The 16,877-nt window shown below is 42.8% G+C and overlaps 1 protein-coding gene across 2 annotated transcripts in view; it reads right to left on the bottom strand.

Moving 5' to 3' along the window:
• Window positions 1–13,399, bottom strand: part of PHACTR2 (phosphatase and actin regulator 2) — a 78,025-nt gene extending 64,626 nt beyond the window's left edge. For both annotated transcript variants that reach the window (XM_031049827.2, XM_034060942.1), the window contains exon 1: window positions 13,290–13,399. In XM_031049827.2, coding sequence (XP_030905687.2) covers window positions 13,290–13,332 — 43 coding nt within the window. In that variant the 5' untranslated portion in view covers window positions 13,333–13,399. The remainder of the gene's footprint in view (window positions 1–13,289) is intronic.
• Window positions 13,400–16,877: the final 3,478 nt, after the last annotated feature.

The raw sequence follows: 16,877 nt of genomic DNA, 5'->3' as shown, positions 1-16,877 counted from the left end.
TCATACTGAACCCATCACATGCGGTGCTCACACAAGGTTTTTCGGAGAAAAACCTGAAACCACGATAAAACATGTAGAAGCCACGTAATTAAAATTGAACATTTCTGTATTTGGTAGGAGGTTTTCTGTATATCAATACAAATGTATAATACAAGGAATGTAAGTAAGCACAAGAGCACAGCCTGACTCCAGTTAGAAAAATTTACTAGGAAAGCATCATGAACTAGAAGAGCATCACTGAATATTTTCTTGTTCCAGAAGGAGTAAAATTAAGTTAAAATTAATTGTTAACTGGCTTTTTTATTGTTTAATTCCTCTATAAGCTCAAGAATAATATGCTAAACTTGAACAGCAGAGGTATGCATGATGTAACTAAAAGTTCTTTTGACGAACCTTATGACATTTCATGCATTTATGAACAGTGGTGAATGGGAACTGGTGCTATAAGAATTTTCACTTAAACCAAAACTCGGAAGGTTCAGGTTTGTCAACTGACATATGCCCATAACACCAGGGCCCATAAGAAAAGGGACATTTTAAAGGCTACCCTGTAGGATTCAGACAGGCATCAGCATGAGGAGGAGAATCCCAGCTGAGCACCCAGCCAGTGACCCACTGTAAGATAGCCTTCACCAGAGTGGCTCAGTGATGCTGGAGCAGCCTGTTGGAGGGTAGAGTGCACACATTGTGTAAGGTCCCAGGGCAGATATAATCCTATTTTAGGTAACACCACCTCTGAAGAGGATAAGGAACCTTGATATGTCATATCAAAGCTTCCAATCCAAACAGCTTCCTTCCTACCAAGCTCCATCACCAACACTGCCTTCCCACTTCCCACTCCAGTCATCTTCTGTCTTCTAATCCATTTTAGGAATCAAAGGTTTGAGTGGAAAAGAATAATGCATTACTACAGTACATACATTTTCTTTACTCCAGGGCTAAATGTACAGTGGCAGAACACTGTCCTTGCTGTGCTTCAGTCAAGCTGTTGAAAAGAATGCAATCAATTTTATATGGTCAAAGTACTTCTTTGGGGTGTACCTGGATGTTGTAGTACAAAACTACTTGCCAGTAGGAACAGGTGAGTAATCAGTGAAAATGGGGGAAGGACAGTAACTAAAAACATTAGTGTAGGTTTTTATGCAAGGAAAAGATTGAGTTGTAAAGAAGTACACAGAGCAAGACAAAATAAGTCTCTTTAGATGTGCAAGTTTTCCCCACATTGACATCTGGGCATGCAAGTGAGCACTTAAACCAGAAAGAACGGGCTCCCTGCTGGTATTTTTTTTATGAGATTGAACTGCCTGGTATTCATTTGTTTTTAAGAAAAGGCTAACTTAATCAGCAGTGCTGCATCTGTTCTTCCTCCCTCCTCCCCTCACTCTTACTTGGAATTTACTTCATAGAGAATAAAAATTAAACTGAAAGAAAGAAACCTCTAGCCCCATATATACAGAGGGAGTATCAATACTGGGGGTGGGGTGTGGTAAAAAAAAACAACTGGTCTGTGCCACCAGACACACACACAGACAGGTGCTCACTGGTGCTCAGTTCTGCCCCAAAACATGCCCTCAAACTAAAAACAGGTTGCCAAATGTGCTAAAGAGCATCATTCCTACCCAGGAACTGTCAGGGTGCAATGATATTATCTGCTAAAGCACAGGCAGGGGCTCAGGACACTTGTCTCCTCACAAAGCTAAAGGATGGGTTAGGTGCAGCAGTGGGTAAGGTCACTGTCTCCAGCTGTATTCCTCCACCATGGTGAGCATGCTTAATGAAGGACTTCACTTTACATATACATATATATATAACTTTTCTTGTTCATCTCCTCTTCTGGGTATGTTTCTTGCTATGTTTTTCTTCTGTGGTTGAGAAAACCATGAATGCACTGTAGGCTGAGCAACAGAGACAGATGTTTTCTCTAAACAGATCTCGTAAGAACAGCTGCTTGAAAGGTACAAATATAAAAATCCATGGCCTGACGTTCATTTGTGCTCACTTATTTCCTTGGTCTGTGGCTTTCAGGTCTGTAGCAAGGTGAGGGGGCCATAATATTAAATTATCACACAAGCCTGCTCTCAGGACTGACCAGTGCTCACAGCTGGGGGACATGAATCCCTCCTGATCATGTCAGGGTGATAAGCCGTGACCTTTAGTCTTACACACGGACAGATTTTGCTCTGAAGCAGCTGAGAAAGGCTTGCATGTTAGCAGGGCTGAGCTGCAGGAGAGGGGTAACTTCTGCCTAAGGGAAGGAAAACATCAGTGTGTGCATCTTAAGTCACTGCAGCCATTTCCAAAATAATAATCGATCTATGCATTATAAATAGTATGCAGTGATATATACCAGATTTTGTGTCCAGATTCTACTAACTATAGAAACCTGCAAAGTCACAACCCATTGCTTAATGGTTTAAAAATGCATTGAAAATAATGCTTAGCTTTTGGATACTTTGTAATGGCCTAGCTCTGTATTCTCAAGGGTTTTTTTTCACCTATCATAGATGACAGCTAGAAAGGTGCATTCTTTTTTCCTCTTCCTTTCAAAAAGACATGCTCCTAGAGATACAATACTGACATTAAATACTTTCCTCTTCAACATGTCTTTTATTCTACATTTCAAACTAAGCTGAGATTGTCCAGGTGCGCTACATGCTTTAGAAGCAAACCGTTTGTCTTATTGGTTCTGGCTGAAATATGCCCTCCTCCTCTTCTCCTCCCCTGCCTCCAGTAGTGATGGGAAAATCAAATCAGCAGGAGGAACAGTGCCAGAGGGGAGTTAAGAGAGGGGTGTTGCTGCATGTGTCCAAGATACTTGTACTTTTCAGGCCTCTGTGAATTCCCCTGAACTTTCCAACAAAAACTTTCTTCCTCTTCAGAACCATGCTCTCTCTATAACACTACACAGTTACATGATGGTATTATCCAACAAAAGGGTTTAAAAGCCGAGCATCACAGTCACATAGCTTCTGCAATGCTTTATAGTTAGCATCTCTCTCCGTTTCCTGCTGGCTCATGTTCTGCTACTCTCTGACTTTGTGTTCCAACTACAGACCATTTTTCATTTCTGTTTGGTCCTGGTCCAGCTCCTGACAAGTTGGCTTTATCCACAGTCTTAAGTTGTCCATTTTATTGTTCACTCCCTTGCACACACAGGCTCTTTCATGTCCCACCATGGGACCTTATGTATTTCTTCCATGCCCTAGTTCCATGTGTCAAAAGCAGCAATATTCAAGAAACAACAGCATTTTCTTCCCAAGAAATCAAATCTGGTGTCTTTTTTTAAGAGTCACACTAGCCTTCTAAAGCTTTTCATTTCAAGAATTCAAGCACAGAAACCACTCTGCAATTAGTGCAATAGTTTTGAAACATGTACAGATTTTTAATATGAATTACTAATATTTTTCATCTTTTTATCAATCAGTTGAACAATGCATCAAAAGAGGTGAACCACACATGGGGGTATAACATGTGGGGCAGGAAACCACTACACCCTTCTCTGTATCAACATAAAAGAGGCCAGATTAGCAGTGCACTAGAACACTGCTTCACATTTTCAGAACAAGAGTATTCCTAGCATCCATGCCAAAACCAATACTTCCTTCCTCTCATAAATGCAATAAATCTATAAAACTCCAAGAACAAACCAGTAATCTTCAGACACATTGAATGAATTTACAGGAAAGGAAATGTGCAGCCAGTTTTGAATTATTATCAATGAAATACATTATCACACATTATATATGTATAATTTAAACATGTCCAATTTCTTGGCAATGAACTGTTTGGGGTTTAATTTCTCCTTGTAACACAGCTAGTATCTAAAAATCATTTCCAACTAGCTTACAACAACTTTAAATGGTAACGGGACTAAGACTACTTGACTGTATCCCACTGAGTCTGTGTTTCATAAGAACGCAATGGAAGTGTCATTTGTTGATTCATCCAGGATCAAGGAGGGGAGGATTGGGAGAAGGAAAAAAAAAAAAAAAACAAGTTTTCAGTCTGGGTGACTTTATAATGCTTGTTATGGCATAAATGCTGCAGGTAAGTGGATCTCTGCTGGTTATAAGCACGGAAGGCAACTGGGAGAAACCAGTCTGTGCCTCACTATTCATGGTCACACCAGGTTTTTAACTCAAGATGCTGCTGCTTTGAACTTCACTGGTTTGGTGCCTAAGCATTAGAAATCTCTGTGCATCCCTTAGATAGTAGGAGATCTCCAAGCCATGCTGAGGCTTATCAGGGCCTCATGGGCAAACACTTATTAGGAGTATCTCCAGCATCTCACTCTCAACACTACCAGCAGAAACTAGTGTGGGACATGAACAGACATAACCTGTCACATAACAGCATTGTGACTCTTCCATCAACTGCTGTGCCTTTTGGCATCCGTGCAACAACACATACTGACTCAGACTGCATCCCAAGGGGCTGCAATCTGCTGAGGATGCAGGCACCAACACTAATGCACAGTGCTGGCTTCCCAGCTGCTGGTTTGAGAGGGAATATCACTGGTGTACCTTATTGCAGCAGGCCGAGCTGGAGTGCAAGCACAGCTTCCATCGCTGCATTTTGTTTCTTCAACATTCCATCCTACTCAGTGCCAGGCTGTCCTTCTCTCAAGTTTCCTGGGTATTCAGGCCCAATTTCACTCATGACAAGTGCTATTTTACTTGGTTCCGTTGGCTACCAAACAGAAGCTGGGATCCAAATTGTTTTCTGTTTCCTACCATACAGCCATGCAAGCAGAAGGCAAGGAGAAGAGTCCTGCCTTCTTCAGCAGAAAAGGTCAAGCAAAATGACAGTAATTTTAGTGTTCAAAGTTCTGTGTTGCAAACCTCAGAAATACAGTCAGGGGCGGCAAATTCCCAGTCTGCCTCTAAGTCTTGTCAGCAGTAATTTAAGATGAAAACACAGATTACACAGATTATATGATCGCAGTGAAAACATCAAGTTTCATGGTCTATCACAGTTATTCTGATTGTGTAAATTACCTAAATAGCTTAAATAAATAAACATTAGAGATTGTCCATACTTTTCATTAATTATTTCTAGACTATGTGACTTGTTCAAACACAGCAGTGATAGCCCAGGCTTAAAAGCTTAACCAGCATCTAAGGTCTCTGGACCATATTCAGGCTTTTACTGGGCAACACACTAAAACATTCAGATCCAGAAAACGCACAAAGGCTTAAATAATACTGAAAGGAGGATGGTCCACCCACATGATCAGGCTTTGCTGATGGTTTGGGCAGCTGGTCGGAGTGAAGACGTCTTGCAACACTAATATGAAAACCTCCCACATTCCGAGGGGTGAGGGATGAAGGCTGATCTTTGGGAACAGAACTGGTTTTACTCACACACTTTTTAATGTTAGGACAGCTGTATCACAGTCTAACTCTGCTCAGCAAACACCACTCTAATTCATATGAAATCAAGGCGGGAATCAGAGAAGAAGGCAGCACACCCCTTTCTGTTTACATCTTCTCATACAAAACTTCATTTTCACAAAACTATCATTGACATGGAATTCGGTATTAATACTCCCTATCTGCCAAGTAACAAAGTGTTACCATAGTTCTACAATATTATATAGAAAAGTGTTAACCAATGTATACTTAGTCAAAACTTTATCAATACAAAGCTGTCAGCAAGTCATTATCTTCCCATTTTTTTCTCAGTTTACTTGCATGCAACCTGACAGCATACCCAAACATACAATGAGGGAGCAACCTAGATGCTAGTTTCTTCCTAGCTGTTTCCCCCCCCTACTTACACTGATCATCACACCTGTTCAAAGCAGTGAGATAACATAAAGGTAAATAAGACTTTCACTTTTGATAGAGACCTTATTTCCAAAAGCCTGAAGACCAAGTCAGGGAGAGAAGAAATTCATTCCTATGCAGCGATCTTGATAAAGCCTGCAAGAAACTCAAGTCTTAAATCAAACTTCCTAATAATGAGTCTCCACATAATGAACAGAGGTAATTGCTTTGTCTGTGCAGATTGTTAGCCCAAACCACTCTGTGGCCTGCAAATAGGCAAGGTTAAATTGATCCACATATTGTAATAATTAAATCCAGAGCAAAACAAGGAAAAAAACAAAAAGACCCCAAACAAACAAAACCAAAAATAAAAGACAGGACATCCCCATAATTCTCGTCAGAGACAGTGAAAACAGTCCATTTTCACACCCTACATCACCTGGATGTTCACAGTGACCTTCCTACCTAGTTCCTACTGAACCATTTCTACCTTACAGCATTGCAGAAAATAGCAGACTCTGGAGCCCCACCATAATTTTACATTTGCCCCAAAATACACTGGACAGCCTAGGGGTTATAGAGTTCACATAAGGGAGGATATAAATGACTCACATTTGTTCTTTGCTTTTGATTTTGTTTTGGGACATAAAATCTGAAGAACCCTCACTGCCTGCCTACCTCCCCTGCTGATGGTTTGTACTCGTATTTCCTTTCTCTTCCTTCTTCAGTTTTGCGCATATTTTTAACTTCAAAATCTTTGTGTGGATTGAAACCAGACCTGACCGAGGGCCTCTCAGCAGCATGGGTGAAACTGAATTCTGGCTACTCAGGGACACAGACTATACCGAACTGCCTCGTTCCTTGATGACATATGCCTATGCCCTGGCTGCTGTCTCCAGCAGTTGGCCTCGCTCTCTGGGATTTGCCTGGGGCAAAACAGACCAGAGCCACCACTTCCTGTTAATAGAGACATTTTATGGTCACCAGCAAACTACCTCCTCTCTTTTCCCCTATGCCTCTGCCCTGCCCAGACCTACTTGAATGAAAATCCTTTCCTATCAGAAAAAGCACAGGATCAGGAATCCCTCTTATGTCAACTAGAGAACGCAATGAATGAACGCTTCTGAAAGTTGTCCACGTGGAACTGAATGGCAGCTGGTTGGGGTATTTCTGTGGGTCAGAAGCATTTTCCTAGCCATTGTTAAAATTTAAATACAATGGGCACAAATAAGTTCTGGGATCAGACTGTTTGCTGAAGTATTTTTTAAAAATCCACCAGTGATTGACCCAAGGCATTAAGTGCACTCCAGCTTTTCTATTCATCATCATTATGATGAATACTTTGCCCAGGGAAGCTGCAAATGCTCCATCCCTGGTGCTGTTCATGGCCAGGTTGGGCAGAGCCTTGGGTGACATGGTTTAGTGTGAGGTGTCCCTGCCCATGGCAGGGGGGTTGGACCTAGATGATCTTAAGGTCCTTTCCAATCCTAACCATTCTATAATTCTATGATTACATTTTAAGACAATAAACCAAAGTGAAAAATAAATCCAAACACAGCACTGATTCAGAAGCATTTTTAAGCAATGTTATTGTTTCATTTTTTAAATCTCAAAAAGCATCAGTGTCCAAAACGAATAAGAGACAACTTTATGTAGGTAAAAACATATGAAGAACAATAGAAATGTCCAAGTCTCTTCCGTTTTTAACGGGCAGGACTGTGATACAGCTCAGACACTTATGTAGACTTGGGAGCTCTTTGGTTTCCTCCTGACTTTGTCTTAGGTGCTCTCGTGCCTCCTTGCACTCAGTTTTCCCAGTTAAATTAAGAAAAAGACTGAAAATTGTTTTGAAATCTGTATCAGAAAACACTACCTAAGGACAAGGCAGTATTACCCATGAGCAATAAGAAAGCCAAAGAAGAGGATCTAGGAAGGAAGGACAGCTGATCCAAGAAGTGGCTGAGATCCAATGGAGAGGAATCAGTTGTCAGTGGGGCTTAGCACAGGGGGCTCAGGAAGAAACAAGGTCTCCTGTCAGCCTTTAATCTGAGGGAAGTATTGGGTGGTCATTTGAGAAGATAACCCTACACAAACCCATCCAGCCCATGGGGGTCTGCACCCTGCCCACACTGACCTCCTGGGAGCCAGCTCTCCTCCTCCTCATGGCAGATGAGGAAGCTGATGATTAACAATGCAAACAGGTGATAGTGACTACCAAACATCAGTGTGTGAGGGCATCTCAGCCAGCAGGTCTGACATGAAAGGTCACATACGCTGGCAGCTAAATGAGGGGAATCCCTGCTGACTCTTGAAGCAGCCTCAGCACTAGAAGAGGTGAGATACTGAGCTGAGAGCTGTTGAGCCTTTTTAACACACAAATGTTCCTGTGGTTCACATGCGGTTCCTGTGGTGCGGCTGGTCTTCCATAGCCTCACAAGATCTCTGCTCTCAGCCACGATCCTTAGCCAAGGCTCAGATTGCAGCCTCCTCTGTAGTGAGTTACTGCTACAGCTGAGGAGCTCAGTCTGGACCAACCAGTAGCAACTGCTATGGCAGCAGGGGCACAGTTTTACTCTGGCAGATCACAAATGACACAGTAGCACCCATGAAGACAGAAATACATTCTGTGTAAGCATGTTATATTTGAAAGTGTGTACTACTTTTCCTCTATAAATAGTGATTCACCCCATATGCCCACACTTGGGCCCCCACCAAGAGCAAAAATCAGGATCATGGTTTTGGGTGCCAAGATCTACATTTTCAGCAGTTGCTATCAGTTTTGATATTTCAGCTCAAGACAAACAAGGACCAAGTTTTTAAAGTGCTCTTGTATTTCCCACTAGTAGTAGGTAAATTTGTGACTACCCATTCTGTCTGAAAACATGGGCTTTTTATGCCTTTGACCAGGTTTCCAAAATACGCACCCAATCAGCCAAAAGTCTGCAGCAAGTTGCCTACTTAATTAACTCAAATTATGGAGCTGTCACAATTGTAGCCCCATCTGATGACACTGGTAGGGTGAGGAAAGAGTTTCCCATATTAAAAATTCACAAAACCTGAAAAGTTTTGGATGTAAATTTAGCAGCAACTGAAACAGAATTCCCTTTGCATTGTACTTACAACTCTTCCATAACATACAAAAGCATAAAGGTGTGGGGGGAAAGAAATAAAATTCTCAATGCAGTATTACAAGGGCTCAACCTCAAAGCCCCCAGCCAATTTAACCCTTGGGAAAAAAAATTAGGAAGATGAAGGTTTCTGCCCAGAATGTCCTTTGTGGCTGTGGACAAGTCATTCAGGGTTTCACATCAAATGGGACTTGACATTTCATCTCAGTATCTTGACTCTCCACTCTTTCAAGTGCAGCAATAAGCTGAAATGACCAGCTAAGAGGTGTGCTGTGAATAGCTCACCACACCTATAAATGCTTTGAGATGACCTTCTGTAAAGTACAATGATGTCAAAGTTGTTCCACTTTCGAAAGGAAGAAAAATTGGTGGTGAAAAATCAAATTAAATTTTAAACTCATTAAGAATTATGACTGTAAGTGCTTTTCTGCACATTCAGATTTGTAGTGCACTAAGTCAGAATAAGAATTTAAGTCTATGGTTGAGTATCTCCACATCCAGCTCCTCAGAACAGAAGTGCTTGCTCCAGGAGTACCCTCAGTGAGACTCACATGTAGCTACTACCACAGAGCACTACCAGAATAACTTCTCTTCCTAGACACTCCTGAAACTGTTGTACTGACAAACAGTTTGTGTACCAACACCTGGAGCTGCTCCAAATATAGTTTTTCTTTTAATGTCAGAATTACTCAAGTTGCCCAAGTTGCCCAGTTAGGGCAATCACAACTCCTTTGCACAGACACAGGTGACGCTGCTGTTCCCTTGTCAATGAACAGGAAATCCCATACAGCCGAGAGAGATGAAAAAGAGCAGTCTGAGAAACATACTCATTTCTGACCTATGAGAATAATTTCACCGAGTGCCAAGGTCAACAAACAGGATCCTACCAGCGACTGCTTTCATCTCATGGGGGGAGCTTGGTGGGAAATGGTTTTCCTGTACTGTCCAAGTACATTCTCACATCCTTAAAAAACTTTGGGTCTGTAATGGGATGAAACATAAGCCTAATAATTTGTGCTCTGTTTCTGTAAAATGTATATGATGAGAGGAACTCCCCCCACACCACCCTAGTGAAAACAGGCCCATGGAGTATGTACTTGGTGCAGCAGGTCAGCACAGGGCTCTGACCCCAGGCTTCAACTGCTGAGCACTCTGACCACTGGGGCAAGAGGTTCCTGAGAGACTTCCCCTTTGCAGCTTGTCCTTCCCTACCAGATACCCTCTGTTGCACTCTACAGACTCCATGCTGAACTGCCTGACCTCTTCCTAGGAACATTGGTTGGTCTGTTTTTACTGCAAGTTTCATTCCCGACAAGGCATCGCTATTCAAGAAACAACAAAAATCTTTTTCCACCTGACTTTTAAAAAGTTATCTTTCCAATACAGGGATCATGCTTCCACTTGAGGACTCACCTTTCCCAGTACTGTGGCTGGTACTGAACTACCCAACAACAAAGCCAAAAAAAAGAAAAATGACTGAAAAAAAGAACATGGCTCTGTTGCCCTTTGATAAGCTGTATATCAGAAAGCAGAAGTTATAGCCTTTGCATACAATGGCTGATAACCCCCAAATGCACTGAACTCCAGTCAATGAATGGGGAGAGGGCATGTTAATCGAGTCTTGCCAGGCGTGGGAAAATCACAGAAGAGGAAGGAAGATGAACAAGGGCAGCATGCACTCCTCCCTTTCCACATATATATTCTGAATGCAGTTTTCCCAAGCTTCTCTCATGATCACTGTTCACATTTGCTAACCATGACAAATAACAAGCTTTAGAAAATGATCTAAATGACTGAAAAGCTGGAAGAGAAAAGAAGCAAAGTATTGCCTGGTGTGTGTCCACAGCAGCTAAGATGTGCTTTGCTGCTCATGTATGGCTCATAGTTATGGGAGATGATTAAAGCTCTGATCCTTCTGTGCAAAATACTTTAACACCCCCTCACCCTCAGCTTGATGGCAAACTATAATGCAACAGCATTGCTACTGAAGTTCCAATGGGGCATGAAAATCCAATTCTTCCTCTTTTTCTAGGCACTCTAATCCACCTGGTATGAGTACATTTGCCCAGTGGAGAAGGACTTGGGAATTTTTATGGTTGGACCTCTGTCTTGCACTTAACCCAAAGGGGAAGTGTCATTAGGACCTTGGTCTATTTCAGTACTCCGGTACATATTTCCCTTCGCAAGAGTAAATTTCTCCAAGTCTTAAACCCATCAGGACATTGGCTGGGGTTCATACTGAGTATTGTACTATCCTTTACTTCAGGTTCCTACATCAAACAATGCACACCTTATCAGCCTACCCAAAGGCCTTGTGATGATTTACTATGTGATGCCCTCCCCATGCCCATCCAACAGCCTGCAGCAGCACAGCAAGGATCAGAGGGCAGGATCTGAGTCCGCACAGGCTGGCATGGCTGGGGGAAAAACAAGGGAGCAAACAGGCAAGTAACTTCTCACAGCTGCTTTTGTGTGGCTCACTGGGGATCTGAATGCGCTATTGATTCCTTAGCACTAAAACAGATTTGTAGCCCCTGCATGTGCAAGACAGGGATCTCCTTCAACTCTAATCTCTAGCAGCTGTCAAAGACTTAAATGGCTTGTAGTTGGCTGGCATGCCAAAATCAATGAAGATTTTAGGCCTACTTGCCTAAGGGGAAACCCATCTGAACTGTAACCAATGGAAGTCATTCTCCTGCCCTGGTAAGAGCTGGACCCTAACTCCAAACTTCATAGTGTATTAAGCCTTCAGACCATACCAGCACAGCAGACTAGAGAAAGTAAATTACTGCCCCCACAAGAATCCATGCCACCCAGAAATCTACCTGCCCTGTGGCTTCTTGTTAAGGATACACTCTCCCAACGGTTTCAACAGAGCTGTATGTGTAGTGGGACTGTCCTTCTGTGAAACTTCCTGGAGGCACTACCAGTGTCTCATCACAAGTACAGTGCTCTTAAAATGGTGATAACTGGAATTTACTTTGCAATATTGAGGCAACATCACCATAACTTACATCTTCAGATAACAGTCTCTTATTGCTCCTGATTGAAAACACTGATTTCAGTTGGGAAAGAATTCAAGGGTGACTTTTTTCTTTCAGGTGAATCTAGAAATCCAGTGCAATAATTGCCCATTAGCATTCTTCCGAGGGAGCACAGACATCACAGCTATGATTAGTCAAGGTATGTATGTGTGTCCCCCCTTCCCAGGCAAATCTCAGAATGGAGTCTGCACATAAGAATTTGGATACATTTTTGTACAGGAAGTTTAACAAAAACTTTTCACCAGTCCATCTGTTTCCCTACATCTGTGTCCCGACACCTACCTTAACATAATTCCAATGCTGGTTGAAACATTCAACAGAATGGTGAAATTTACTGAGAATGGTCAAATTTCTCTTTTATGCGACGTTTGGTAGGAGAAGAAATCATGCGAGATTTTGACTGGGGTGGATGACGGGGAAGTTGCACCACTGGCAACATAATGGAGCTTCTCTGAAAATATTGCTACTAAAACTATTCTTTGAAACACCAGGGACGAAAAAGAAGAGGGGAAATAAAAAGTTTGTTGTGCTGTCCCCTATTTGACAGAACGTTTTCCATTAACAGCAACAAGCAAATGAAGAATAAAGTTCAGCCTTCGGAATTAAAATCTACAAGAGGATTTGCTTATTTTTTTTTAAAGGATGCAAAGGAAACAGGCAGTGAGGAAAAACATGCGTGCAGTGACATTTTCACAGGAAACTTCAAGCCTCACTGGAGTTAATTTAGATTCTACATCCTATTATTGTGGGAAGAGACCCGCTCTGTTTTTCAGTAACTAAAACACACCGGGTTATCCTAACATGCCTCCAAACTGCATTCCAAGTAGTGCGTACTATCTTCAAAACGCTGTAAACAACTCGAGATGCGTTACTGGGGGGGGAAGTTTCACTCACACGCTATTTATTTATTTTCAATAGTGTGCTTAAACACAGAACGTCCTGGAGCCAAAAGCAACCAGATGGGAGGGTTACTAGCCGCGCTGCTGGGCGAGGTGCCAGAGCTCTTTTCCTTCCCCCTCTCTTTTCCCCCAGTCCGTACTTATTTATTTATTAAAGGGGAACAGAAGCCCCAAGGCCCCCGGCGACCTGGGGGCACCGCGGAGCCCCTCGAGCTGCCGAGCCGGGAGGGCAGCACAGGAACTGGCAGCGTCTCTCCTGGCACCATCCCCACGGCGGCCCAAGGGAACAGGCGGGCAGACGACCGCACTTCGCCAGGGAGCCCGGGCACCGTAACCCAGCCCGGGACGCAGAGCTGCCCCACCGCCGCCGGGAGCTCCCCGTCCTCGCCTTGCCGAGCCCCGGAGGAGCCCAGCCCCGCTGTCCCGCCCGCCGGAGCCCCTGGTACTCACCTCCGGCCGGCTCGGGCAGCGTGGAAACCGAGGTCTGACCCATGGCTTAGCCGGGGGGCGATCACACCGCCCGCGGGGCGCGCAGCCTCCGCCGCGGCTGTCCCCGAGGGGCCATCGCACTTTCCGCTGGGGCTACACTCCCGGCCGCGCAGCCCGCCGGCTGGCGGGGGCCGGCTGCGGGCCGGCGGCTGCCTGTCATACTGCTGTGCTGCCGGTCGGAGAGGGGCCACGGCACCAAAGCCGCGCCCCCCCTCCGCCTTCTCGCTCCGCCCTGCCCGGCTGCAGGGGTCTGGGCTGCGCTCCGCTCCACACTGTTCCCTACCCAGGTTTCTGCTATGGGAGGGACCGTGAAAATCCTTAACGAGCAAGAAAATAAAAACTGAAAAGAAAATCCTTCCTTAATTATACGGAAATTGGAAAAGTCGGTACTTAACCCGCGAGTCCCCGCTTAACCCCCCCTTCTCCAAAGCCCAAAACGTTAGTCCAGGTATTTCCAGCCCTTCTCATCCCCTCGGAAAGTAAAGGGAAAACCTGTGGCAGCTGCAGGCAATGATCCCCTCGGAGGCTCTTCTCCTCTGGGAGCAGTTTTCAGGGCTTTACTACGGTCACAACTGGAAAGGGAACACCCGGGGCTTGTACCAGCCTTTGTTCTCTGTGATAGAAGTCTGAGGAAGAGTCGGACACTTGCCTTCCTCACAGGTGCATGCCCTTGTTTCTTTTGAAAGAAGATAACCTAAAATAGTAGCACCCAGACAGCACTCTGTCATAACAAGTGGCAAGAAGGAACATAATAAATTGGATAATCTGATGGGGAAGATAGGAAGAAATAGAGATAGCGCATAGCACAAGCGCAAAAGGAACGAAGATTATTTTCTTTTTGCTAGTGTTTTTAAATGCATAACTGAGATCTAAGCAGTGATACAGACTTAATGTTGGAGCAGAAAACTGCTACCAGTGATGAAAAACAATCCCCAAAACCAACAAATAACCAACAAAAGCTCAAGTGCCTAAGAGCTATTACTGTGTGGTATCTAGAAACAGCCTGGGAGATGCATATGCATCACAGGAAGACACTCAAGGCTCATCTAAAGAACATGATGCCCACCCCTAGAAGTGTTTAAGGCCAGATTGGTTGGGGTTTTGAGCAACCTGATCTAGTGGAATATGTTTCTGCAGGGGGATTGGAACTATATGATTGTTAAGGTGCTTTCAAACACACACCTTTCTATGATCCTATGATTTGTTAGCAAGACATATGGTGAAATAACTATGGTTTTGACTAGTGTGCAAATTCTAGAGGGGTTAGCTGAAGAGATTTCTGACCCACCGATCTTTGTATGTATTGGTCCTATGGTTTCTTCTGAAGAGATGGAGAATTGTATTAGTGTGAGGCTGACACTCAGGAAGCAAAAGGAGTACCACAAGTAAGTGCAGTCTAGGTGGCTCGGCATCCATTACAGGCAGAAGAGATGTGGTCATCAACTCATACATGGTGAATAGAGAACACAGTAACTAATGCTAATCTTCATGGGCTTTATAACAAACAGGTCTTTGTAAACAGGACTTTTTTTCCCCTTGTTTTATATGATCATACATCAAATTGCCAGAGGTACAGGCTTGAGCATAATAGACTTATGATAGGTACTTGATTTAGTAAGATAGCAAAAGTGAGGACAACACAAAGTTAAAAAAGCACAAGCAGATGAAGAACTAAATGAAAAGCAGATCAACTGTCCAAGTAGCACTAACATTTAATGAGGGCGTTTCTGCTGGGGAGCTGCAGGGAGGCTCTTCAGTGTTTTCATCAGCAATCTAGAGCAGTATTATTTCAAACAGCTTTAAAAGACTAAATAAATCACCACCAGCAGCAATTTTAGACAGAGTAAATATTACCAGAGTAATAATGAGGACAAGGCAGCCACAGAGTTATATGGATTATTTAATGAACTCAGCTCATTCAAACAAGTAAGTTTAATAGGGTCAAAAGAACTAAAGAAAGCACAGACAAGTGAGTGGGGTGTATAACAGAAGCACCAGGGGCAGTTGAGGCAGAGGTAGATGGTCTACCCAAGAAAAGGCTTTCAGACAGGTGGCATGTTGAACAACTGATTTCTGTCACTTATTTTGCAGGAGAGGTTTTTTACATCCACTCCCCCCATTCATTCTTCTTAGCTCGAAAATTATTTTTGAAAGGTTTGTTTTGAGAAACTCAAGTTACCACTTTGTAAACAGGAACATAAAAGTGTTCCTGTCTGCCTCCAGTGAATCTCATTAATTTTATCAAAGGAATTTGTGTTCCCCTGCTACATAAAAGCCAAGTTTACAATGCAAAAGTACGTATCATCTGTCTGCAATGATACCTGTGAAGTAATAAACTCCTCAAGGTCGATTTGTAAGCTGATAAAATGGGTATAGTTATCACATCCACCAGTGTCCTTGAATTAGTTGCCAATTTCTTTTGGTTTGGTTGTTGGGTTTGTTTGGGGGGTTTAATTCCTAAATTAACTGACCTAGTGGTAACTCCCTTTCATGTTTTCTCTGCAGCCACCTCATTTTTAAGGGTCCTGTCTTCATACTGCAGCAATGCTTAATGGTATGTTGCAGAGTTAATTAGATATGGTTCTTGCTGCAGAAAGTAGGGAATGGCAGTTTTAGTAGGGAGCATAAATGTCAGTTTATAGCACTAACAGATTATAGGCATTGTGCTGTATAGAATAAGAAAATGAAGTTTCTGCTTCTAAAATTTTACCCAAAAGAGCAGCTTGTAAACAAGTTATAATTTATTTGAATTAGAAAATTTAAAGGTCTTATTAAGGGGATTTTTATTAATGGTAGACAAGATACTGGGAGCATCCAACACTATCATAATAGATTCTTTATTCAGTTTTGTGAAATGGGCAAAAATGTGAATTCCCTGAAGAGAGAATATGAACTGAATACATAAATAGTCCTGGTCAATACAATAGTTATGTCTCTTCCAGCTTTGTTTCTGGCCTTAAGATGCAAAGGGTCAATGTACACATCTCAGACTACTCACAGTAGTGATCATTAAATTAGAAAAATAAAGAGCACTTTCCTGCTTAGATCCTGCTATTTAAGCCATTTGATTAAAGAATTCAGCTTATGAATCACCAATGAGTTGGTATGAACCCTGAATTCTCAACAGTGTACAAAAAAGCATCTACCAAAATGTGACCTACAAGAGAAACTGGACTGTGGAAAGGAAAAGCATATTACATTTCTTGTATGTAGAGCTATATTTATGTAACTGCCTTCACATAGGAGGGATTCTAGCATCCTACTGACATTTCAATACAAGCACTCACAAAAAATACACACAGTTAGTATTCAGTCATGACATTCAGTTATGACATGTGAGCAAACACAAGCAAGAACCTAAGTAATTTTTTTAGTCATGGGTCACGCTAAGGTTTCTAATAGTGACATTGAATTTGTACCTTCCTGTAGAGAACTTGCATTTACATAGGGGAAGACTCTGGGGAGGGCGATAACAAAATCAATTTGTTTGCTGAAGACCAGAACATCAGCTGTGGTTGCACTAATTCTGTGTTCTGGGAAATGCAGTTC

Source organism: Melopsittacus undulatus, chromosome 3 (assembly GCF_012275295.1).
Source record: "Melopsittacus undulatus isolate bMelUnd1 chromosome 3, bMelUnd1.mat.Z, whole genome shotgun sequence".
In the NCBI taxonomy this organism is placed as follows: domain Eukaryota; kingdom Metazoa; phylum Chordata; class Aves; order Psittaciformes; family Psittaculidae; genus Melopsittacus; species Melopsittacus undulatus.
The sequence above is the reverse complement of the archived record's forward strand: the minus strand, read 5'-3'. Positions and strand labels throughout refer to the sequence as shown.